The sequence below is a fragment of the Orbicella faveolata genome, unplaced genomic scaffold, assembly GCF_042242905.1.
Source record: "Orbicella faveolata isolate gen_17 unplaced genomic scaffold, um_ofav_v1 contig_14, whole genome shotgun sequence".
Lineage (NCBI taxonomy): Eukaryota > Metazoa > Cnidaria > Anthozoa > Scleractinia > Merulinidae > Orbicella > Orbicella faveolata.
In genome coordinates, this window is record NW_028301541.1 from 18,602,080 (window position 1) to 18,626,599 (window position 24,520).

Genomic DNA, 24,520 nt, shown 5'->3' on the forward strand with positions numbered 1-24,520 from the left:
AAACACAATGATTGGATAATAAGAGAGATTAAGGAAAGAGAATTAATTTTCAATGTAGGCGTTTTTCCTCAAGTTATTTTTAGACATGGTACCCAATTTTTCCGCGGATAAAGTTACCACGCGCGTTAGGGTTAGGCTACCAATTCAAGTCAACAGAACTTCCCCTTAGGGCCTGTTTACAAGGACGGAGGGTTACCCTAGCAAGCGGGTTAACCCTTGCTGGAAGGCAAAAGATAGCCCGCGTTTACAAGCAAAATTTAACAGGTAGGGTAACCCTACAACCTGGGACAACTTAATGCGCGGTTACACTCAAAGGGTCTGGAAACAAGTAGAAAATTAACCCGGGTAAGCGGGTGAACCCTATCTGGAGTGTTTACCAGGGGAAAAGTTAACCCGCCTGCCAGGGTAACCCTAGCACGCAGATAGGGTAACCCGCCTACCCGGGTCACCCAGGCTGCCTTGTAAACACGACGAAGAAAAAAAGGAGGAAATGTGTGAGTGCTAGTTAGGGTAACCCTCTCTCCCTGTTACCTGCAGGCCATTAGAAACAGACTTTCCCACAGAATAGCTTTGTCTGAACTAAAGACTTTGTTATGCTGATTATGATTGCAACTCCTGCATGTGTCGCTTCAGTCATCTCATCGCACATTTCCTTAAGCCTCAGCAACACAGACGAAAGTTAAACAGTTATTATTCACTGAGTCATACATGTGTGTACAGCATATATTAAGAAAACAAACATGTACCTAAACTGTGCAAGCGTGACTTACATTGAGGATGGAAACTGAAACACGAGGCAAAAAATGAAACATGCCTATCATGTGTAGCAATGACAGATGTTTTTATACGCCAAAATAAGACTGTGCCAAATTCTTCAAAATAGGTGATAGGGCTGGATAGGCTAAAGGGAATTACAAATTTCAGTATAGCTGCAGCGGGCTGCAGATATTAAATATTTACTCGCTCAATTTCTTTAATTTGGTGCATGGTCTGTAAATATATAAAAAAAAACTCCGTGGCCAGTCGAAATCGAATGCGTATCCTATGGTTCGAAAGTCTGATAACTCGCGCGTCACTGTTATTTTGAAGGAGACGCTGTTTTAGCTGCCAGAGGCTAGAAATTGGAATTTTATTCTGATTTGAATTTGTCATTGAACGGTAAGTACGTACAGTAAGTTTAACTTAAGTTTTGAACTAAAGAACTAACGAAAACTGTTTTCTATTTAAGATGAACTATACCATGACATGAACACAGAAATTAGTAACATTTATATAAATTGCATTTGCGCATTAAGAAGTATAAACTAGTCAAATTAACTGGTTACTATGTATTGAGATGTTGAGCATGGTAAACTATACCTTCCCATATACATTAGATAAAACTGGAGAAAAATATCTTTCCTGGAAGAGAGAAGAAAAAATTGATTCTGAAAAGATGGGTGGGCGCAGAACGGAAAATTTATATTTGACTCTCAGCTCTGACAGAGGTAACAAATTAAAAATGGGGTATTTGGGTTTTGTTGTTAGTAGAAAGCTATCCGTCTTATACTTCAGTATCTTGGTGTTAGGTAAAGTATGGAATAGAATATATCAACAAGGCTGTGATTATTCTCCTGTTATCTTGCAGACAAATTCCCTTTTGTCTTCTCACGAGCTTAGCTTTTAGAGGCTTTTGCTGTCATTTTTTTCCTTCATACTGCGAAAGGGAAATAGTTGTGAGTACATATTTGATTTGATTCAGGTTTCCTGTAACGGTATTCTAACAGACCTCGTTTTTGGTAAATATCTTTATCTATTAATCTAGTGCTTATTCTACATACATACATACATGCATACATACTTTAATGAACCTCCACAGTGCGGTTTTTGACTTTTACAATTAAGATTACATTGTAATTATTTCAAAAAGTTAAAAAGGAGTAGTGAAGATTCCAAGAATTTTCTAAGCGCCTGTATTTCAAGGTGTTCTTGAAAATTGTCACAAATTTGCAAAGTTTTTAAATCGTTTGTAAAGATTTCCAGACATCGACAGTTCTCCGGACAGTAGTAATTTTAAATATAAGGCTGCTGTAAGGTTTATAAGGCTAAATTTTGTTGATCAAACGTTATATGATGGAACAGGTTCTACCAAAACAACATATATAGTACAAAAAAAAAAGTTGTGCTGAAATTGCCGGCAAAAGTAGTGTGAAGTAAAGGATTCAGACTGCCCTCGTATAACTAATCCCAACTGGTCATTGTTATTTCCCATTTAGATGATATTTAATGCCATCAGTAATTCATTGTCATCTCACAGGAAGATTCCTTTTGCTGATCCAGACTGAATTGGATTTCATTCTGATTTTGACTCCTCAAGTCACGGTAAGAAAAGCAAACTTAAGATATATAGAAGATATCGTCTGTTTGATGTCCTCGTTTACATTTCTACTGTGCATTAAAAATATTTTGAAATGTTTCTTTTAAAATCAAGGACTAATGTGTCATTGTCTTTTTAGAGAAAGAGCCTTGTTGATGAGGTAGGTGAAGCTGGATTTCGTTCTGATTCGCACATCTCAAGTGACGGTTAGAATAGTAAGTTTAAACCATGTTTTCATGGCTATATGTATTCGGTTTAAATTAATTAAGATTGCAGAAATGTGGAGTTACGTATGTGAAAGAAAAGTTGCAAAGTTCAGTGCAGAAAATTAACCTTTAGAAGGGATCGACTGGAATCCTTGGCTACTTTCAGTTTCATGCTCGCTAATCTTCGTCTGTGGTTTTTCTTTCTTGTGTTCATTTTATTTGTGACTGTCAGTTTGTCACGTCTGTCAGCCTCTGACTGGCAGCTAAATGTGTTTATCTTCGCGTGAGGCCTACAGTTTGAGCTTCTTAATGATCTGCGATTTCCAGATTTCCGTCTTATTTTTCTCTGTGAATTGTGAGTTTTGCGTCTATCTAAGTCTGTGATCAAGACTTTCAGTTTAGCGTGTTCCTTTAGATCGGCGGCTTTCAGTTTTCCTGAGCTTATCTTGGTCGGTAAATTGCGGTTTTGATTGTTTATGTTTCTTTGTGAATTTTATGACATCTTCGTCTATCTTGGTCTGAAACTTTCATTTTTTTCAAGTAGGGTTTGTCAGTAGTATCTCGCAATTGTGTAGCTCTGAATTCAAAATTTCACAATTGTTCGTCTATATCAGCGGAGTCTAATTACAGGCAAAACAGAGTCTTATTATAGAAATACGTGCATTGAATAAACTAGTGCTTTATTTCTGCTATCCCGTAGACAAACAAAGCCGTTTTCTTGTAAAAGAGACACTCACGACGTTCGTTGCTTTTGCATCCTCGAAACCGAGTGAAAGGGAATAACTGGTACGTTTTCTATGTTATTTATGGCTAAACACGTTATTGTTTGTTTTTCAAACAAAAATGATCCTAATGGTAACGAAAGATTATTGAAGTCGCTAATTATGTTTTCCTGCTAATAAACCCTGACAGTGAAAATATGACAGTCCTGTGTCGCCTTACGCAGACAATTCGTCTTTTTAAAGGCAGCGGGAATTCGGTAACAGATTGTTGACCATTTAATTATGCGCATGTCAGGATAGACATATTGTTGGAAACGGCTTCATCAGTTTTTCGTCTTTTTGCACGTACAGTATTAAATTTATAATGTTATCGTGAATCAAGAATTCTCGATTCGAAATAACAAACTCTTGTTGTTATCAGAGTAGTGTGGAACGTAGAATAATTTGGATTTCAGGATGAATTTCAGTTTCCAAAACTTGTCACTAAAAGTATCACACTTTTAAACCAACACTTAATGTAAAACTTGTCGTAAAAATGAATGCGGCGAATTATAAGGGGCCCAAAGCTTCCTTGCTAACTTACAAAGAGAAAAATATTCCTTAAGTGTATGAGAGCTTTTTTTCAAAAATTTCCATTTAATCTCAGTAGATAAACTGAGCCACAACTGCAAATGTTCCGAGAGTTTACATGAAAATAAATCAATTACTTTCCTCGTTTACAACCTTTTAGTAGCGTTACCCTTTCCCAGGAGGTCATAGTAGAGTGGAATCTTTGTTTAAAATAATTCATCAGTTTGTCTAATTGGCATCAGGGTCCATCAGGGATTCACTTTCTGGTCATGATCCAACTAAAAGGTTATCAATTCCGAATATTAAGCAGGCATTACACGATTCACTGTCCCAGTAAATTTTGTACCCGGTGTATTTTCTTTGAGAACCTCCAAATATTAAATCAAAGGCTCTGTGAGCCAACTCGTGAATTTGATGAGGCAATGTAATTTAAATATCGTCAATAGAAAATGATGTTTGATTTCCATAAAAGGGTATGAAGCGTTCTAAGAGGTGTTGGACCGGTAAAGGAACATTTTGAGGAATATGAAATGAAATGAAATTAAGCTTCAAAGACAGAAAATATGTGCTGAGTAGAAGTTGGTGTAAGACAATCACTCGTCTAGATTTTAGTTGAAAGGTTTGCGGAGGGAAAGTTCAAAAGGGTGAAGTTTTGTTTATCGAAAAGCTATTGTTGCAATGTTAAGGTCGGTATTCACTTGCGATGTAAGGATAGGGATAACCATAAAAGCTTATGCGCTAGATGAGAGGCTCGGACATAAGGATAAGCATATATGCATAAGATAAGCTTGCGTTGTTTCTATGTTTGTGTTGTCTAGTTAGGGCTTGGTTGGCATAAGCATAAGTATAAACATAAGCGAAAGACTTTCAGGCAATCAGCGAGCATTATACTGCTAATAGGAACCATTTCCTTATTCAACATGACATCGACGTAAGCATAAGCATAAGACTGAGTGTTTGTGCTTATGCCTATGCTGCAGCTGTGTTCACCCGTGCATAAGCTTGTTATGCTTATTCTTCTGCTTGTGTTGCAAGTGAGTACCGCGCTTAAAGCCTGTTTCGCACATCTGATATACTTATTAGTATGAGGGTGAAGACAAGTACAAGGTTGTTCACACTAGTAAAGTACGCATGCGCAGTGCCAGTTAGATCATTGATGAAACAGCATAGTGATTGAATGAACTTATGCTTGTGCTTACTTTTCGGGAGTTCCCACATGTGAAATAAGCATATGCGGAAGAACAAGAAAGAAGGGAAATGTTTCTTTTTCTTGTGCTTATGAAGGCTACTGCATGTATAACGGGAGCTCGGTCGCCTGAGGCGCCTAAGTTAGGAGTCCGGGCGAGTTAATTTTTGTTGAAGGAGCTTGAGTGGGCGTCTAAACATGGCGTTTTCAGTCGCATCTACATAGAAATAATTACAAATAATTCCTGATTTTCATTTTGTTCTACCAGCATAAAAATTTCCATTAACAAGCCTGTACGACCATCGCCGGTCATCGTGGATATGTGCAGGGACAATGCTAGTGGGTAAACTTGAGGGTTTTTCTAACTCGCGCTCGTTCCGACCGGCTGGGATGTTTCTAATGAAAGTGCTCATAACATCAGTCACACAATAAATTAAACTAAAACAATACTTAATCTGGTCTTGTTTTGCTTTGATCGTGAGAAAAATGGGTCAAAACAAAGGAACAAAGTTTCCCTCCACTCACAAAACAGCGGAAAACAGCCATATTTGAAATCGTTCTATAATGCATTGCGAACTTAGTATTGAATAAATTTATATCATGTACGCTGGTGGATTGTTTTTTGGCTGATACCCAACTAACGAAACTCTATGGGAAAAGCCCTGGGAACTAGGTTATAATTCAACAGTACAGTGCCTCTTTCTCAAACATATATATGGATAGGCGGATCCCTAACTAAAACCCTTCGATAAGTTAACAGATTTTAACAAATAAAGTTGAAAGCAGGGTAAAATTGTTACCCGCAGTGGCTTTCATGTGTTTTGTTATGACGAAGTTCACTGAAAATTGTCAGCATAAGCCAGTTTTAAATCAACCTCTTTCTCAGGGTCTCTCATCTTACCGCCCCCTGGAGTGAACCCTGGCACACGCTGGTCACGTGTCTTCCAGAATCTTGGAGATGACAATTAAATTATTGAAGGGATTAGTGGCCTAGTAGGAATTTTGTCTATACTTAGCCTACGGGAGTACGGGATGTATTGTCACCAAAATTAACCAGGATCAATATGATTTTCTCCTGTGGGGGCGGGGGGGTACTCTCAGAAAATTTGGGTGGGGGTGTGTGGCCCACTTCCCAAAACCCTTACCCTATTTATGACCAAAATCTGTGATTTTTCCTACCCTATTTGTGACCTGGCCAAAAATTCGATACCCTATTTATGACCGTTGCGGGTGGCCCAGTTGCCTTATACTGACGTTATGAAGGGCTTTTGTTGACGGTCTTATTGATAATGATGAAAAAGTAGCTTCTTCTAAGAAATATACTCAATTAAAGACGAGAGTGTTAAAACCATACCCTATTTATAACGAAAATGGCCAAAATCGATACCTTGTTTATGACTAAAACGGCTGAAAAACCCTACCCTTTGGGGCCGCACATACCTATATAGGCCATATAAGGGAGTACCCCCCTCCCGGGGATGTTCTGCGGCAATGTCCTGTAGTAATATTCTGCACTGTTAAACATTGCGAGTAATGGAAGTCGCAGGGCGATATTTTGAATTCGACAAAGTTCAACGTGACAAATTGCTGATTACAGAGGACCCCTTCCTAATGTTGTGAATTGTGAAAGTGGCACGTAACCAGTGTGTGGGAGGGTCTCTCCTCCCTCGCTCCAGGGGGCGGTAAGATGAGAGACCCTGGGAACGAGGTTGGTTTTAAATTTCCTGTAACTCTGTAGGTGCTGTGATCGAATGGTTTTAGTAAGAGATGAGGCAGCTGAAATTTTGGAGAAGAAAATCAGCGTTAAGTTAGTTAAGATGTTAGTCTAGAATCCAGCCAATCAAATTTATTGTGTGTTTTCGGAGCCATGTTTTGCCCATGAAAGGCCCTGTGAATGGGTGGTCCTTGGAGCTACATGTAAGTTGAGGCGGACTAGATTCCAGGGTGTTGTCCCTCGAGGAAAGTTGCCAAACCTTCGTCACAACCAGATATTCACATGACGCCATAAGAGCTCGTAGGGTTAGGGTGTGTTGTCAGAATGATGTCTTCTAAAAGTGCAAAAAAGAAGAGCAACAGTGGAAGGCGACAATCTGCTGCGAAGTTGAACTGCATTAGTAGAGAAGAAATGTCAAGTACTTCTCGGGAAGGCGAAGGTTCAGTACAAACTTCGAACAGTGGAAAGCAAATGGGGGAAGGCGAAGGTTCCGTACAAAGAAGTAATGTTGCAGTGGCGAGTTCATCCAGGGCGCGCGATGAATGTCGTGATTCCATAATTGCGTACGTGCACAAAGTATCGGAGTCCAGAAGGAATAAGCGGAACACTATGGACTATTCAACAATGGTTCTGCAGACGTCAAGTGATAGGCAGCTATCCGCGCTGATATACTCGAAGACCAAGAGGAAGCTTTTGGTTGATAGTGAGCGGTCGCGCACGCCAGTAAAGTTGCAAAGGTTTACTTACACGTCGGATGGTTCCAAAGTCATCATCAATGACATGACCAAAATTTCTTCACCGCAGCCAACGGAGTATTCGTTTCAATTCGAGGAAGTAGGGAGCAATGATGAGGAGAAGAGAATTTTGGTAAGAGAAATCATTGACAAGTTCAACGAGGGAGACTTGATGTCCATCCGCGGCAAAATAGTTGGTGTAGCTGAGCCAACAGTGACAAAATCCAGAGGGCTGAAAGTTGCCAACGCGTTGTTTGCAGATGAAACGGGTAAAATTGAGCTGGATTTATGGGAGGGTCATATTTCCGCTGTGGAAGTTGGCCGCGTGTACACCATATCTCCTGTACAAGTTCGACGGTGGTTGGGCAAGAAGAAAGTCTCTACAGTGGTGAGCAGTATTATCAGAGCGGAAGAGATGAGTGAATGTTTGTCAGCGATCCCGCTGGCGACGGAAGAAGAAATACGAGAAGGATCTGCTTCCAGCACTTTGACGATCCGAAGTTTTCAGTGTGTTGAGAAGGTAGAGTCGTATCTTCAATGTAGGAAGTGCTCCAGAAGGATTCTTCAAGCAATGGGAACCCTTGTTGTGCGATGTGATAGATGCGGCTATTCCATGAGAACTGTGGACTGCCCTGTTCGTCGCTATGCTTCGGTAGTTATGGAGGTTCCAGATGGCAGTCCTGTTCACGTTACCGTGTTCAGCGATGTTTTGGAAGAGCTGGTCCCCGACTGTAAGAATCGCAGTGATGGTGAAGTGGAAGAGATGTTGTTGTTGATGGAAAACGTCACGATTACGTATGACAGTGACACATGTATTGTCTTAAAAGCAGTCGCCGCAAAGTAAGTCTGAAGATAAACAAACTGTGTTGTTGTTGTTCTGTGCCGTTTGCGTTACTATAAAAGGTGGTCCAGAGGGAAGAATCAAGCGATGGCGATGCTGATGTGGGAGAATTGAGATAGCGTTGTTAATGAAAACATGCCCGTGAAAGATTCTAGATCAGATGTATGGTTTTAAATGCAGTCGCCGCAAAGTAAGCCCAGAGATGGGGAAATTGTGTTATTACGTTGTTAATTGTATGAGTATTTTTGTCTCAAGAATTGAACACGTTTATATGAGACAATTCTTCGAGGTTACGTCGAAGTAAGCGAGCGAAGACGTGAGGCAAACATAAGCTTATTATTATTTTTTCTGGTTGTTGTTACGGTACTGTAGTCGTTTTGAAGTATGCAACACTTCGGCCAGGAGCTTAAATACTACTTTTCAAAGTGTTACCCTTAGCTTCAAATCAATGGTGTTAAGACGTTGAATTTATTGGAGTCTTTTCGTTTGAAAGAGTTTGTAGGTATTCCTGAATAAATGAAGGTCCATTTTTACATGTTCGGTAGTGATAAGAGCAGAGCTCCAAGGATTTCGTGCAATGTTAAATTAACTTTCGTTGAGACAACTGATAAAAGGCGGAGGAGACTGCGCGACGCTGGATGTTTACTTCTCGGTGGCTTTGTATTAATTTCGGCGGGTTGTGCACGCGTTTGTTTTATGTTTTGCTGCTTGATATTAATTTAGGTCTCGATTATTCACCGGTCATTGCGAAATAGTAGTTTTTGTTAAGCTACGTTTCTAGCTCTGAAAATCGTTGTACAATGAATGATAACAGTTTCCTTGGAATGCAAATATCCGTTTCGATGTCACGCACGAAATGAAACGGTGAAAGAGAAAGAAATTTGTGGTAAAGTCTGTCAACGCTTTTATGGTATGGTCAAATGTGGGTTTTAGCCGCTCCAATATGTACTAAAATGCACCAAAAGAAGGTAAAATTTTTCTTTCTAAAAGAGTCGGAGTTTGAAAATAAACATGAGGTGTCACGCAGTCTTCCATTTGTGAGTTCTATTTGATTTGATACTTCCTGGAAGTCTCATTTTGTGAAGGGTTCATCGTTTGAGTTTTTTAATATGGATTTTTTCAGCTTTTGTAATCTATATTAGTTCACGGGAGATTCAAGTGCAGTGCTTGATTTTGTATGGAGATTAGGGACTGAAACGAAATCAACTGATGTAAATTCACTGATTAGGATATTTATTACCCTCGTTTTTAATATGAAGCATTTAATACTTATTTCTTATCATATTTTATAGTGTTTAAACGAGATCTGAGCGATTTTAGGTTATTTATGCTACAGTCAATAACTTAAAATCGGCCAAATTTTGTTTAAATGGCACAGAAATGACAAGAAACAACAGCAAGCCAAATTTTAAAAAGTTGAAATATTTCAAAGAACTGGTCACGTTGATTGATTTCAATGTCAGTTTCTAGTCTCCATTGAGACTGTTACACTATGCTTAGATTTCCCTTAACTTGGTTTCAATTGGTGAGATTCTTATTAACAAGGGTTAAGGTTTTGTTTATTTAGCAGCCAGTCAGATTTTATAATTCCTCCTGCATGAATATGGAGTCTTGGTGTATGAAATTATGGTAAACAAAGTTACAATAAAAACAACAGTTCACTGTGGAGTCTCTTGCTGGAGTTTTGCTGGTGTCACTTTACTTTTTGTAGTGAATTTGTTAAGAAATCTGTAATAATAAATCATCTTTCCTTAAGTGTCTGAAAACAGTGGAGCAAATTTAAGCACTTGATGCTTAATGGCATGGGGTAATATTTACCCAAGGAGACCTATTTTAAGGAAACTTGATATCGTAGGGTTTATAATTAGAATGCATTCTGAGGTTGAAAAATATTTTGGCTGATTACTTCAGTGTGTAACATTACTGTTGCAGAGGTGAAATAAGTAGCTTTTCAGGGGTGTAGGCACGATTGTTCAAGGGGGGTGGGGGTCACACTGTGTTACCAGATTGTGATGTCAACCTCCACATCTGTCGTAGGTTGTTTGCTCAAAAAAGGCTTATTAAAGGGGGGCCACGGGCACCATAGGACCCCCCCCCCCCAGGTATGCTCTTGCTTGTGTGTAGGGATAAGGTCTTGATAAGTGAGTGTGAGGGCTGTATTGGGAAATAATGCTCCAAGGTAACAGAAAATAACCCAAAGCAATGTTGCACATAATCTGGGTGGGGGTACTCCAAAGTGAAAATGTTGGGAATTTAAATTAAACTCCTAAATGAGACCAATCTGGCTGTGGCTTCAACATTATTTGACTGCAAAGAAATATCACTTAAAAATGGGCTATAATGACAGCATTTCCTTTATATATTAATTTTTTGTGTGCAACCCCAAAAGGTTCTGATGACTAAAATTAGAGGCACCTTAAGTGAGATTTGCACCCTTGTTAAGTGAGAAAAACAGCCCCACCCTTTCCACAAGGGAGTCCCCCTCCCCCCTCCAACAGGGTGTGGAAAAGTAGTGAGTAAGTTAAGAGTGGCGAATGTTTTTGATAATTTATTTTTCAAGGACTTCTGATCAGCCAAAGACTTGTGGCTACTTACTGAAAATTTCAAACTATTCTAAAGGACTTTGAAATATTTCCTAAAAGATTAATGTATGTTTAGGAGCTTGTGAGAATTGCACTGTGAACAAGGGTTTAAAAGCAGCTGCAAGTGACTCACCCAGATTTGAGTGTAAAGAAGGAAATTGCACAGATAAATATGAGATGTATATTTTTTACTTGGTTTTTTGAAAATATGTCTGCCAGTAAAACTGGTTTACAAATGGGAACTCAAGACATTATGTACTAAATTAGTTCACAAGGAATAACTAGTGGATTTACTATGAAATCAGTCAAACTCAAGCTAACTGAAGGTGTCAAAATTATGTTCTCCTCTAATCTTTGATTATTTAGTAGTCTGGCAGTGAATTGATTGCATTTATGGTGGTTTTTACATCAACTGGTTTCTTGTGGTAACTATGACTATGGTAAAATCAAACTGGCACTTACCAGTATCTTTGCTTCATACAAAGCCTTAGAGGCCTAGTTCATTTAAAAAATGCCTCTGAGGAAGGCAATCACAGAGTCTAAATAGTTGAAAGTGTGCAGTTTACAATTAAGTATTGTACGAAATGTTGTTACTAGTTGAAATTGTCATGATAGAAGTTCATGGTGCTTGTATGAATATAACCAACGAATGGATGGAAGCTGCTGAATTCACTATTTGATTTTAAGTTCTCAAGACCACATCGTTGTTTTCAGTGAAGTAGACAGCAATAGTTCCAACAAATATAACACATGTACTTCTTTCTTTGTAATTTGTGTTATTAACTGCATGAACTCCAGTGATGCTGTCCCTGCATTTTTCATGCTGTTTCATTTTTTTTTTGTAGCTCCAGAACAGTAACTCAGGTACTACATGTTAATGCAGAATGAATATAATTGACCGCAGTGCTGTACAGTATGTCTCTGTCGATTATCATCCACAAGTAACTACACGACTGTATATCATTCCACTTCTTATAGTGACAGTATTAGTAGTCTCCATAGTCCAGTTGCCAATGTATGTGATATAAGCTCTGAATGATCTGCAATTTTATAAGAAGATATAACAAGTGTTAGCAAAGTGTTAGTAAGGCTGTTGGCCCACCCTGACACCCCACCCCCTTATGAGACATTATAATCAAAGAAAATACCCACCTGTATATGAGGTCGATCACTCTAATTTGGAGGGGGATGTCAGACTCAAACCTAAGTGTGTTCTTTTACATAAACTATGCAATGTTTCATTGTATCTTGTAGCTAGAAAATTGGACACTACAGCGGCTCATGTACATGTATAATGATATTTGAAGTCATTTTCTGATATAGAATGTTGGTTCCAAACTGAAGAAAACCATACTTAATAAAAACAATATTTTATTGTTCTTATTACACAGGTAGAAAACATCAAAGATGTGATAAAAAGCCAAAAACAAACAATGGTGGCTATGACTACGACTGATCATTATGAATGACAAACTGTAAAAAAAATTAGTCAAATGCATTTTTCAGGACATACTTTCAATGATGTTTCTCTTTTAACTCACTTGTGAACAGTTGCTAAAGAAATAAAGATAGGCTTATGATCACTGTAGTATGACTCTAAGGTACCTGCAGATTGAATAAGCTGTGGTACATTTGTATAAATGTGATCTAAATGTGTACGGTAGTCAGTAGTGTACTGGTCAATCAACTGTGTGTATCCCCTGTCTGTTATCAGAGACTTTTTGAGAGCCTTTTGTTCTGCAGATACCTCCATTAGATTAACATTGAAATCTCCAAGCAGTATAGTGGGAATTGTAGGGTCTGTTAACACTGAGTTATGCAGATGAGTAAGAGCATCGAGAAACTGTGAAATTGGTACCTTAGTTTTAGAGCGGTAGACACCAATAACATAAATATTTGGAATTGGTTGGCTTAGAACCATAATGGTAATTTCAACATTATTGGTGTTGAATCTGCATGGTAAGTGAGTGCAGTTCAAATCATTCTTAACGTACACAGCTGTTCCATAACAAGTTCTGATATTGGAGAGATTGAAGTCATTTCTGTAAAGTGTAAATCCCCTGAGCTGATACACATCATCTCTATCTAACAAGCAAAGTTTTGTTTCAACGAAAATGTTGACATCAGCCTTTTGAATATTGTAATCACTTCGGACATCATGTATGTGGAGGTGGAGAGACCTGACATTTTGAAATATGATTGTTTTTGTTTTGGGTGAATCTGCAGTCTGTAATACTGCTAATGGCAGAAGACTTGCTTCTGTTCTCATTCTCCTCATTTCATCTTTAACTTTCTCACTAACCTTGATTTTGTTTTCATTCAAATTGAGAACATGTAGTGCAGAACTGTTTCTTACTCGGCTTAAACCAACATAATGCATATGCTCCCTTGTGGATGCTGGAAAATCAACAACTGCTTCATCTAATGAGTCACCTTGACAACGGTGAATAGTCTTTGCAGCAGCAGGTCTAAGAGGAAATTGCCGTCGAAGAACTTGCACTTGACTTTTTTTATTAATCCGGAATTGTCTTGTTACTTCTAAAACTGGTGTCCACTTTTTATTTAAGCTTCTCTTGTACAAATGTACATATTCTCTGCGCTGCTTTTTGCCTATTTCAGGATGTGGAAATGATACCCAAATAATACTTGGTCTGATGGAATTTTCTACTCTGTAGTCTATGTTCTCTATCATACACTCTGCACCATTAGTTAGTCCATCAGTCACATCAATATTAGTTGTCAAGTCATATTTTGCCATAGTTGCCAGAGACACAAGTGAATATAAACCCATTGTCTTTGTAGGATCCTCTGGGATTTTGTTTTTCATTTGTTGTTTCAGATCATCGGCAATATCCCCAACTACGATGTCCACAGCCTTTACCTGCGCTTTATCAGTTTTAGAGATAGTATATAGGGCATTGTTGTGAGCATCTACTGATGCATTTGTAGTAAATAAATGTGTCATGTTCATAGGATAATTATCTTCTTGAGGTGTGACTTTCAGAAGTCTCTGTTTTAAAATGGCTACATCATCTTCAGAATGTTTTCCCTCTCTCAAGCGATTGAGTAGCTCAGCGAATTCTCTGTCATCCTTTTGTCTCATTATTTCTGTCAATTCAAACAGGGTGAAATTCTCTGTCCAAATGTTACTTGCTAAAGCACTGTAGCCTATTGCAGAATTTTCAAAGATCCACTTATCAAAAACTGGTTTTAACTGGAAAAGATCACCAACAGTTATTAAACTAATTCCACCAAATAGTTCTTTTGTCCCCATTATTTGTTGCAGTCTTGCATTCAAGAAGTTAAACATGCCACTTCCTACCATGGATATCTCATCAATAAAAATTGTCTTAAGTTTCTTGAGTTGCGCCCTAATGGTATTTAGTCTGTCGCTGTCCAGTGCACAATACTCAAAACCTCTATTGGCAGGTATCTTAAAAGCAGAATGTAATGTATTGCCTTTAATATTAAAAGCTGCTTTACCAGTAGGAGCTGCTTTTACAACTTTCACATCATCTGGATTTTCCCCTGCAATACTATTCAGATATCTTATTAATGCTTCATATAATGCATTGGTGACTGTACTTTTGCCAACTCCAGCACCTCCACTTAAGAACAATCTAAGAGGGTCATCCCTAGTTTTTATTGAATGTAACACATGATAAAAAAATTGTCTCTGTTTTTCATTCAAAGAGCGGACAAGTGCAAAATAATTATCATCAGACATCCGCTTTATAACGAGTTCCTCCTCATCATTACTTCTAGGGAAGATTCCGATATCATCTAGCAAATCATACTGTTCATGGTCCTTGTTTTTTCTAGGATCAAAGCAAGCAAATAATTCACTAGGCTTCTCCTTGACAGCACAGTCCTGCTTACTGATATGCTCTGCATTTGGAGCAACAGTGTCAAAGTTGTCATATTCAGCATTATTCATATCTTCCATTGCTTTATCTAGTATTTCTGAATGGTATTCATGTTGACGCCTATTGCTGATAACTTTATCCTTAACCTGTTCAAATCGTTCTTGGTAAGTTTGACATTCTTTCATTAAATCAGTAGTTTCATTTCGCCATGGTGTATAAAGCATAAGCTGTTCTCGAAAATGGTTTTCTGGATCCTTATCTTTATTGTACCTAACAGATCGTATGATTTTAGGTTTCTTTCGTTTAACCAGTTTCATTCCTCCTTTAAGTTTGTATTCATGTGGCTCAAATTGACACTCAGTGACATTAATACTAATAGGGTCATCATCAGTATTGTCATCAAAGCTTGTTTCTGGTAAGAAGTCATCAAGACCTGTGACTGATGACCCATTTCCACTCCAATCAGCATGTTCATCTTTAACATAGTTATACCATGCAACAAAGTTAGCTAAACACAACTTTTCTAACTGTTTTGGTCTCCTTTGATAACGCTTAATTATGTTGTCAGATTCTATGTCAGGTGAACTGTCAGGCAATTCCTTGAGCTTATCCAGTTTCTTTAACAAAAATGTCCTGTCATCTGGAGGTGATGAGCTAATAAACTGAAAATCACGGGAAGATCTTCTCATGGGCATTTGTAAAACAAGATAAACAGCTTCTTGGGCACTGATTTCAACTGCATTTAAAAATTTGTTTCCAATGTGCCTCACTCTATTTGTAACATCTTTATTACCAGATTGGGCTTCTTCAGATGCCTTTTCTAGAAGCCTGCTCATACCTCTCTGTCCTTTTGTAATGTAAGAGAGTATGTATGTGGCACATGCATAGGGATCTAGTACATATTGAATGTCCATGTTTGCTTGCCAGGCTTTGAGTAAAACATTGTTATAATTGTTTATCCTTATTTCAGATGGTGCCCTTTTCAAACATAACGTTGCCCTCTTTAGGGTGTGTCTTATAGCTAAGATGTAACTTTCTTCAGTTAATTGTAAGTTGTTAAGAAAACCTTCAAATGTTATATCTTCACCATATTTCATGTTGTCAAGAACTTCTTTTATTCTTTCAGCATTTTCTTTTATATCTTTCTGGTTCTCTTCATCGTAGCAGGAATTCTCAAGAGGTGTTAAAATCATTGTCCTTGGCATTGGTGGTAATGGAAAGTTAAACCTGCATATCTTATGCGCCCCCTTCTTACATGTTTTGGCATGCCTGTGCAATTGCAAGTTTACAAGATCTTCCATTTCACTTGGACTATCTGGTTTACAGCAAGTGATGTACTTGTCAACAAAGTTCACGATTTCTTCATCAGAACTTTTTTCATATTGTGGGGCTTCCTTCACCCAAAATAAACCATGAATATGTGGGCTTCCTCTTTGTTGAAATTCAACTCTGTAAAAATAATCAGCTATTTCTCCTATTGGCATTACATTGCTCTTTAAAACATCGGAAATAAACAAGTGTACCATGTGGTCAAAGTTCCTTGCACAAGTGACAGGATCTTTTTGAATAAGATCTGATTTTTGTTCCCATGTCATTTGTTGGATTTCACCATCAGTATACTCTTTTTTCTCAACAATTCTACCTAAAGTTTTGAGAAGATGAGACCACCTTGTTTCAGCAGCTGAAAAAGAGCAAAACCATGTTGGGTTGCCTAGTTGACGAATCATAGCAAACAAGTCTTTTTTACATTTTTCATAATAAGGTGGTGACCCTCTAAGATTTTTTAGAACTCTGAAACCTTCATCGAGATGTACCAGCTTATTGAGATAATCCTCTGACTTCAATTCACCAGCAGTGTACTTCTTCCCTTTTGTCTTACATTTTCTGAGAGAAATACAAGCAGTATCTTGAATTTGTTTGATTTGCAGTTTTTTTAACTTATAGAAAATGTTTGGTACAGACATTGCAGCTCTTCTATCCTGGCATCTTAGCTCCCACTTGCAAATTGTACTGTATGATACAGGAACCTTTCTTTCATTGTTAGCAGGTCTCCGTTTTCCACAGAATATTGTGGGAAATGATAAATATTCAGAATCTTTGTCCATAAATATTCCTAATGGTCTATTCCCTTCCCCTGGGGCAAAAGAAATTATTCTGTCTACATTTTCTACTACATTTGGTTCCTGTAATAGTGTATCTGTAACCCCTGATGGGCGTTCATCAACTTCACACCAGTCATCACTATCTTCTTTTTCACAGCCTGGATTTTCATCATCTGCATTGGAAATACTCTTTTGAAAATCTTGTGTTTTATCCTCTGGAACAATTTCATCTGTTTGTGTATGTAAATCATTATTACTTGGAGTGTCAGAGTTTTCAACAAATTCACTCCAGTCTTCATAGGCACTAGATTGCAAACTTAAGTTATCTAACCAAGCATTTTGTACCTCTATGCCTTCTCTCTTGAATAAATCACTTGTGTCTACAAGATATTTTGCTGCATCTAATACTTTCTTAGGTCTAATATTCTGAAACTGGTAATGATGCTTATAGCTCAGACGCCTTTTAAGTTTTATTGGAATGGTTTGTGATTCATTGATGGTCCTTGGTAGACAGTGAACAGTTGAATTTACATCAGTTGGTACATTGACAATGTTTCCATGAATTGACAACTGGCCACCTCTTGGTAGCTCACGAATTTGCATAAACGGAATACGAGGTGATATAAGCCGTTCTTCCAATGGTGTTAAATTTAACAAGTCAGGTTTTTTAGGAAAACTCATTTTATTGGCTTTAGAGAGGCTGGGAAGGTTGCCTTTCTTTAGATTTGAGTCACAAGTTCTGCAAATCCATTCAGTATTTTCTACACTTCTCACCCCAGTGACACAAGACTCAACAAGATCTTGTGAACATGCCTTATACCTGTTAACATTACATTTCAATGCTGAAGACTTGTACCATAACTGGTCACAACAGGTACATATGTATTCTGGGCCACATTTAATGTTTTTGTGAAACAAATTTATCAAAGAAATAACACTGCTTTCATTTTTCTCTGTTTGTAACAACTGATCATTATTGGTTGATAAGTGTGATGACTTTTGAGCATTTTCAAGTTGATTATCATTGGCTGGTATAGTCATATTTGAATACTTTGATAGTTTGAATTTAGTGGTTCTCCTAACTTTAGCATTTCTGTTTACTTGCTCAATGTGTACTGGGTTATCTGCTTTCCGTTTCCTAAAACTCTGTTTATCAATTTCTTTTCTATGTTCTGGATTTTTGGCTTTCCGTTTCTTAAAACTCTGTTTATCAACTTCTTTTCTATGCTCTGGATTCTTTGCTTTCCGTTTCTTAAAACTCTGTTTATCAATTTCTCTTCTCTGTTCTGGGTTCTTTTCTTTACGTTTTCTGAAGGACTTTTTGTCAATTTCTCTGACCTGTTCTGGATTCTTAACCTTTTGTCTTCTAGATGACTTTTTTGCAATTTCCTTTATGTGATCTGGGTTCTCAGCTTTCCGTTTCCTTTTAGACTTTTTGTCAATTTCTCTTATGTGTTCTGGGTTGGTCATTTTTCTTTTTGTGACAGTTTGGTTCTTTTTTTCCCTAATTGTTTCAATATTGTTGTACCTTTGCACAGAATTTTGATTCTCTCTTTTTCTAAAATCTGCATTAGCTCTTCTCTTTTTCATGTATTCTTTCATGTAACCTCGATCAGCTCTGCGTTTTTCCTTTTTATCAATTGTTTTTCTTTCATCTACACTTTGATCACGTGTTTTGTTGTTTGGTACCCCACAATTTCTCTTTTCTACTGTAGAAACGTAATGAGTTTCACTTATGTGTCCGATGTAAATGTTTGTGCGTTCTCCTGTCACATTCACTGCTTGAACAACGGTAACAGGAGCAAAAGTTTCAAATGATTCGGCAATATGAATTGACAAATTTAGACAATTGGCCACTGCTTGAATTATAATTGCATCAGCCCATGTTCCCTGACATGACATATTGTTCAAATAGTCTTGCCAAGAATGATCAGTGTTACTCTCTATGAACTGTTCAGGGTTCTGCAGTAAATACTGGACACCAAGGCTACGTATATGAGAATGGTTATTAGGATTGCCATAAAGTTGATGTGAAACAGCTCGAAAGAAGCAATCACCACCTCCTCCAACATCAACTGCCGTTCTATTTAATTCAGACAACCTAGTTTCCAATAATGAAACTGAATTGGTAATTGAGGAGCGATGTGCCACTAAATTACAAGTAGTGGTCGCACTGCATTGATTTGATGGCCCTGGATTCTCTTCAACATCACCACTTAGAGAGATGACTCTGTGAGATACACAATAAGTTTTGACCCGACAGCATTTTAATTTCTTTAATGTTCTCCCGTCAACACACATACAAAATAAGGGCGACTTCTTGTGCTTTAATGTTCTCAGTCGCACAACACATAGGTAAACATTTTGGCTGAGGGAGAACTTTTTTGATGGTAATAAAAATTTAGATCTGACTAACCGTTCACTGAAATAACAACAATTACGTGCAGACAGAAAAAGTTTTAGTTTAGATGAACTTGGAATGCTTCTTTTAAGGTATGACTTCACTGCATTTCGAAAAACTTTTGTTTTTTTGAGCAGTTTGATGATTATCCTATATGGAATTCTGGAAGGTTCTCTTTCACGTTTCCTTCTACAATGCAACCTCCATGAACTTGTACAAACGTCAACCGTGGTCCTTGACATTCTGCTCTTGATAAATTCATGACTTAGTGAAACACGATATTCAAGTGAATTATCAGTTGGCACTTTCACCAGAGGTTCCTGGTCGTTAAATTTGGTTTTCTCCTTGGTATGATGATCAGTTACCGCTGAGGTGTTGCACTCGCATGTCTGGTTGGCAGATCTGGAGAATTGATCAAATTTGGCATTTACCTGCTCATATTTGGCTTTGATTTGCTCGTATTTGGCTTTGATTTGCTCGTATTTGGCTTTGATTTGCTCGTATTCGGCTTTGATTTGCTCGTATTCGGCTATGATTTGTGTGTACTCTGCTTTGATGTGCTCATATTTGGCTTTGATTTGCTCATATTTGGCTTTGATTTGTTTGTATTTGGCTTGCTCGCTTTCCATAGTTATGGCGTAACTCCAGCGAGCGGGGAGATCGACGTATTGTATAAACGCCCGGTACTGGCTAGACGTCGGTTTTACAGATTTTGTTGTCCCTGAATATACCCGGGACTGATTACAAGCATCTCCACTCATTAACGCGTCCATTGCGTAGTAGCCCTCCATATAATTTATAAAACGGCGAACGCAAACATTCCTACCCAATTTGTCAGGTGACTTTACGAGCACTTTCCGAGGACAAGCGAAGTACGGTCGATCTATTAATTGCATTTTCTTTAGAACAAAAAGATGAGCCATGATAGAGGATATCCATAAAAAAAAACCTTTTATCGTTTAAGCTACAAACTGTAAGTGCTTACCTGGGCAATGGCACGAAGGCTCTTTTCTAACACAATGAAGGACTCCAGTACAGAAACATTCACCAAGCCATTCGCGAACTCAAACTTTACGAACCAGTTTCCAACGTCGATGCAGCTCCAGGAATAGCAAACACAGCCACCTTAAAGGACTCACTAAACGAGCAGTGGGCCGTGGGCGACACTTCATAACATCGGTCTCGGCGAGCAGGTCAACTTCGCCAACACTCGAGTCTTTTGAGCCCGCGGTGGCATTAACCAAAAGTTCAGCGTGTTTTAACACTATTTAATAAATAACATATTTTCCATCAGTTTCAGAAGCGTGCGTGGATGGCCTTCAGGTACTGCGGAGTACCTACTAGTGTAAATTGAAACGCAAAGGAAGGTGGAACAAATCTGCCGCCTGCAAGATATTTTTCGTTTTTCTTAATTTCCTTCCTTTTTTTTTTTTCCTTTCTCGGGCACACTAATAATTTCCTGCATACGGTATACATTCAAAAAGTAGAAGCATTGACGCCATAAATGAAATATACGCTGCAACAGACAAAAGTATATTCGGAGATCCGGCAAACTTAATTCACGGATGAAAAACGTATAGTTTTAAACTCTTTTACGATTATCATTAGCTTCTTTTTCACCCACCACTATTCTTTGTAACAAAGGTCGCCATTTCATTTGTTTATTACTCGCCAAAAGCTATCAAATGCACGCAAAAGCCTAAAATCGAAAAAAGTTTACAGGAATCGACCAATCGAGCGAGCGAGCGAGTGCCATTCTTCCCATCATAGCTACAACTCGCTCTTGCGCATGCGCGCAATTCACGAGTTAAAAAGGATGTATTGGGTTTTAGTTGACGCTTTTATTACCCAGAAATTCAGTATTTTTTTGAAGGACAAAATTACTTGAATATATCAACCATGGAGCCAAATTCACCAGTTAATTGATATCACAAGCTCCATAAATGTTTGGGAGTCATTGGTATCTAGCATGATGTCTTCTCTGTGCAAAGTCAGTCGGGTATCTCGCATTACTTTTCTCATGTTGAAAAATGCCAGGAAATGCGCGGCTCCCTCCGCGACAACGATCAATTTAAGATTTCCTTTTCTGATCGCAATATTCCTTCCTACAGAGATCTCAGTATGTTTCCCTGTGAAACCGGAAATCCTACTGAAGCTCTGTATGTCTCAGAGCTATCGAGGGCCAGGGCTTTGGCAGATCTGATGTCAGCTCAGTACTCTGTGGAGAATAAAATCTCTGCTAATCCTCGAACTTGGGCTGGTCTTGAAGGCATCGTGGACAAAGAATGTAACCGCACCTGTCTGTACGTCTCATATCATTCTGACAGCATTTATTTGTGGACTCTTAAAGCAGGCGAAGTCACACATTTCCAGAAGATAAAAGGAAATGACCTTATTGCTCGGGAAGGATTAAGTCAGCGTTTGGATGAGTTTTTTGATTTCAGAAGTTTTGGCGTTTTACCAGAGGAGCTTTGTGAAGACCAATCTTTACACTGTTTTCAGCCAGAATCCAAAACAGACGAGGAAGACAGCCATAGAGGTTGGCGAATTGGAGAGGAAAGTAAAGCTAACCAAAGACCCAAAATGAACCTTGCTATCTGTTACAAACTTATCATCGCTCCTGTGGAGGGCTTTCTTGAGGGCCCTGAAATCATCATTGTTCCTGATCGTGCCTTATACCAAATTCCGTACGCTGCCTTAACTGGTAAAAGCGGAAAGTACTTATCCGAGAATTTCAGGATCCGTGTCATTCCTTCTTTAACAACTCTCAAGCTCATTAATGAAAGTTCAGCAGACTATCACTGTCAGACTGGTGCATTGATAGTGGGAAACTCTGATGTTGGTGAAGTGCATTTCAAAGGAAAACTCACGACAATTTCGAGACTACAATGTGCAGAAAACGAAGCTAAGATGATAGCAGAAAAGCTGGGTGTTGAGCCTTTGTTAGGACACCAAGCGACTAAGGCGGCAATACTTCAAGCGATGAATTCAGTGGCCCTGATTCATATCGCCGCACACAGTGATGCTGAAAGAGGAGCAATTGCCCTTGCACCATCTTTTCGTGTTCCTAACGGGATACCTCAAGAAGGACTGTACTTATTGACGATGGCAGACATCTCAAAAGTTCAACTGCGAGCTAAACTGGTAGTCCTTAGCTGTTGCCACAGTGCTCGTGGACAGACAAAAGTCGAGGGAGCTGTTGGAATTGCCCGAGCATTCTTAGGATCTGGCGCACGCTCAGTTTTGGTGGTACTGTGGGCCCTGGATGACAAAGCAACAGAGCAGTTAATGAGTCATTTCTACGATCACCTTGTTGCTGGGGGAAGTGCTGGTGAATCTCTACACGAGGCCATGAAGTGGATGAGAAGTGAGGGCTATGACGTGAACCAGTGGGCACCTTTTATACTGGTTGGAGATGACGTGACATTTGATTTTGGAAAGAAAGGTACGATTCAATGAAACCATGCACGTGCTTTCTTTATATCTAGCAAAGGTCTCCTGGTATTTACTCACAATTTTCTTAGATGTTATAAGTCAACTCTGTGTATTTTCAAAACAGGGTCAGGTTTCTATATCTAATTATTTCCGTACGCTTGTCGTTTGATCTTTTGCGGCTAATGTATTTTACAACTGAAGTTAGCTCTGTCGATCATGAGTGTTGACCATGAAGTTACGAAACAAAATTGCAACGAAATTTTTGAAAGAATTAAAAAGCACCCTCGTATGTCGAAGTTCAGTTACTACATGAAAACTGCGGAGATTTGAAAACTTGCGAATTTTTGGCTTCCTGATTTTCTCGCATTTTGACATCACACTTGATCGTTATTTTTTGCGCTGGATTTAGCAATGTAATTATGTTCTGTTTAATCTCCAAAAGCAATTTTTAATGTTGTTGAAAAAGACAAAGAGATCACCGTTGGCTGGTTTGTATGATCCACCTTTCTTCAAAAGATCTCGCAACATTGTGATGTCACCCAGTCACCCAAGGCGTCCATATCAAAATTCTATCCTCAAATTGCTTACGCTTCCTGTAGAATTAAGTTTACAGTTTAACAAGCCACAGCCATGAATCCGGATAATCTGCTAAAATCAATGTACATTTTGTAATTAGGCAACTATTCTTTAAGATAATGAATATAGATGCTACACATCTTTTGTGGTTTGTTTACTCTCTTTGTCAGGTGTTGGCAAGGATGACCAGGACGGCAGCGAGTGATCGCGTGAGAAGAAAAATATGCCATGACCTAATGACCTTTAAGTTCTAGTGCTAAGTTGTATATCAGAAATAAATCGATGTTTAATATTTAGCCTCTGTAGAAATATTACACGCTAATCCTTGAAGTTTTGTTAAATATTCACTTTTTTTAGATGAAGCCGTTGCTTCTCTTGCAAGTATAAAATCACTTTTCTAAGTTATTTTAACGAAAAAAGATTCGAAACTTAACCGGATCGTGCAGTGTACAGCTGAGTGTTGAGTGTTGCTGAATAAATTTTGGTATCGGAATTAGGAGTGCAATACCAAACTGAGGCTTGACTGAAAAACCTTTTTTTTTTTTTTACAAACCGGCAAGACTTGTTAATTTTTTTCCAAATATCGTACATGAAAAATTCTCACACTTAGTAGCAATTGTAAAAGTAACTTAATTGAAGAAGTAAGATTTTAAAGAAAAATAGCTCAGAAACATTTCCTTTGCCGTTGTTTCATTTTTGACCAGTTTTTATGCAGAACATCTAGGTTTTGTTAGTATTTTCATTAATCATAATATTTTTTACAAGGAAGAAGAGCTTTACAATCTGTTATTTTATCAAGCATTAAGTGGGTATGTCCAGTTAATTACCAAAAGAAATGATAAGAGCATAATTAGCATTTTGAATTTCTGTCGAGCACTGTGCATGGTTAATTTGCTGGGCCATGCAGTAAACTTTACAAATACCTTAAATACCTTTGTAAATAGTGCGACTGAAAGAACGCTTACTTGATAGTTAAATTAGAGTAACATGAGAAATTGTTCGCATTATACTTATCACAATTATCCTGAACATTGCACTTTTGTAAAATAAGAAGAACTTTTCTTCCCTAAAGGCATATACTACTTAGGAAAAAATGACGACCCTATTGCTTTTTAATTCTAAGTCTAGAGGAGTCAATTAAAACTGTAAGTAATTTAGATCTCAGCTCCAGTCCAGTTCTGTAGACTTCTTCTCAGATATATATTAGGTTCTGGACAAAAAACAACTGC

The 24,520-nt window shown here is 38.2% G+C and overlaps 1 protein-coding gene, 1 long non-coding RNA gene and 1 pseudogene across 2 annotated transcripts; 1 reads left to right on the plus strand and 2 right to left on the minus strand.

Moving 5' to 3' along the window:
• Positions 1 to 1,632: 1,632 nt before the first annotated feature.
• On the plus strand, positions 1,633 to 24,446 carry LOC149114379 (tetratricopeptide repeat protein 28-like). Its single transcript, XM_089286897.1, has 6 exons — positions 1,633 to 1,715; positions 2,297 to 2,361; positions 2,496 to 2,571; positions 3,263 to 3,348; positions 21,392 to 22,725; positions 23,462 to 24,446. The coding sequence occupies exons 5-6, from the start codon at positions 21,402 to 21,404 to the stop codon at positions 23,494 to 23,496; spliced, it is 1,359 nt and encodes a 452-aa protein (XP_089143023.1). The 5' UTR covers positions 1,633 to 1,715; positions 2,297 to 2,361; positions 2,496 to 2,571; positions 3,263 to 3,348; positions 21,392 to 21,401; the 3' UTR covers positions 23,497 to 24,446.
• Positions 11,085 to 20,532, minus strand: LOC149114380 (uncharacterized). The gene is made up of 2 exons (XR_016206462.1): positions 20,266 to 20,532; positions 11,085 to 11,951 (listed from the first exon to the last, which is right to left on the minus strand). It is a non-coding gene; the product is annotated as an uncharacterized LOC149114380 (long non-coding RNA).
• LOC149114381 (uncharacterized) lies at positions 13,257 to 17,894 on the minus strand (annotated as a pseudogene).
• Positions 24,447 to 24,520: the final 74 nt, after the last annotated feature.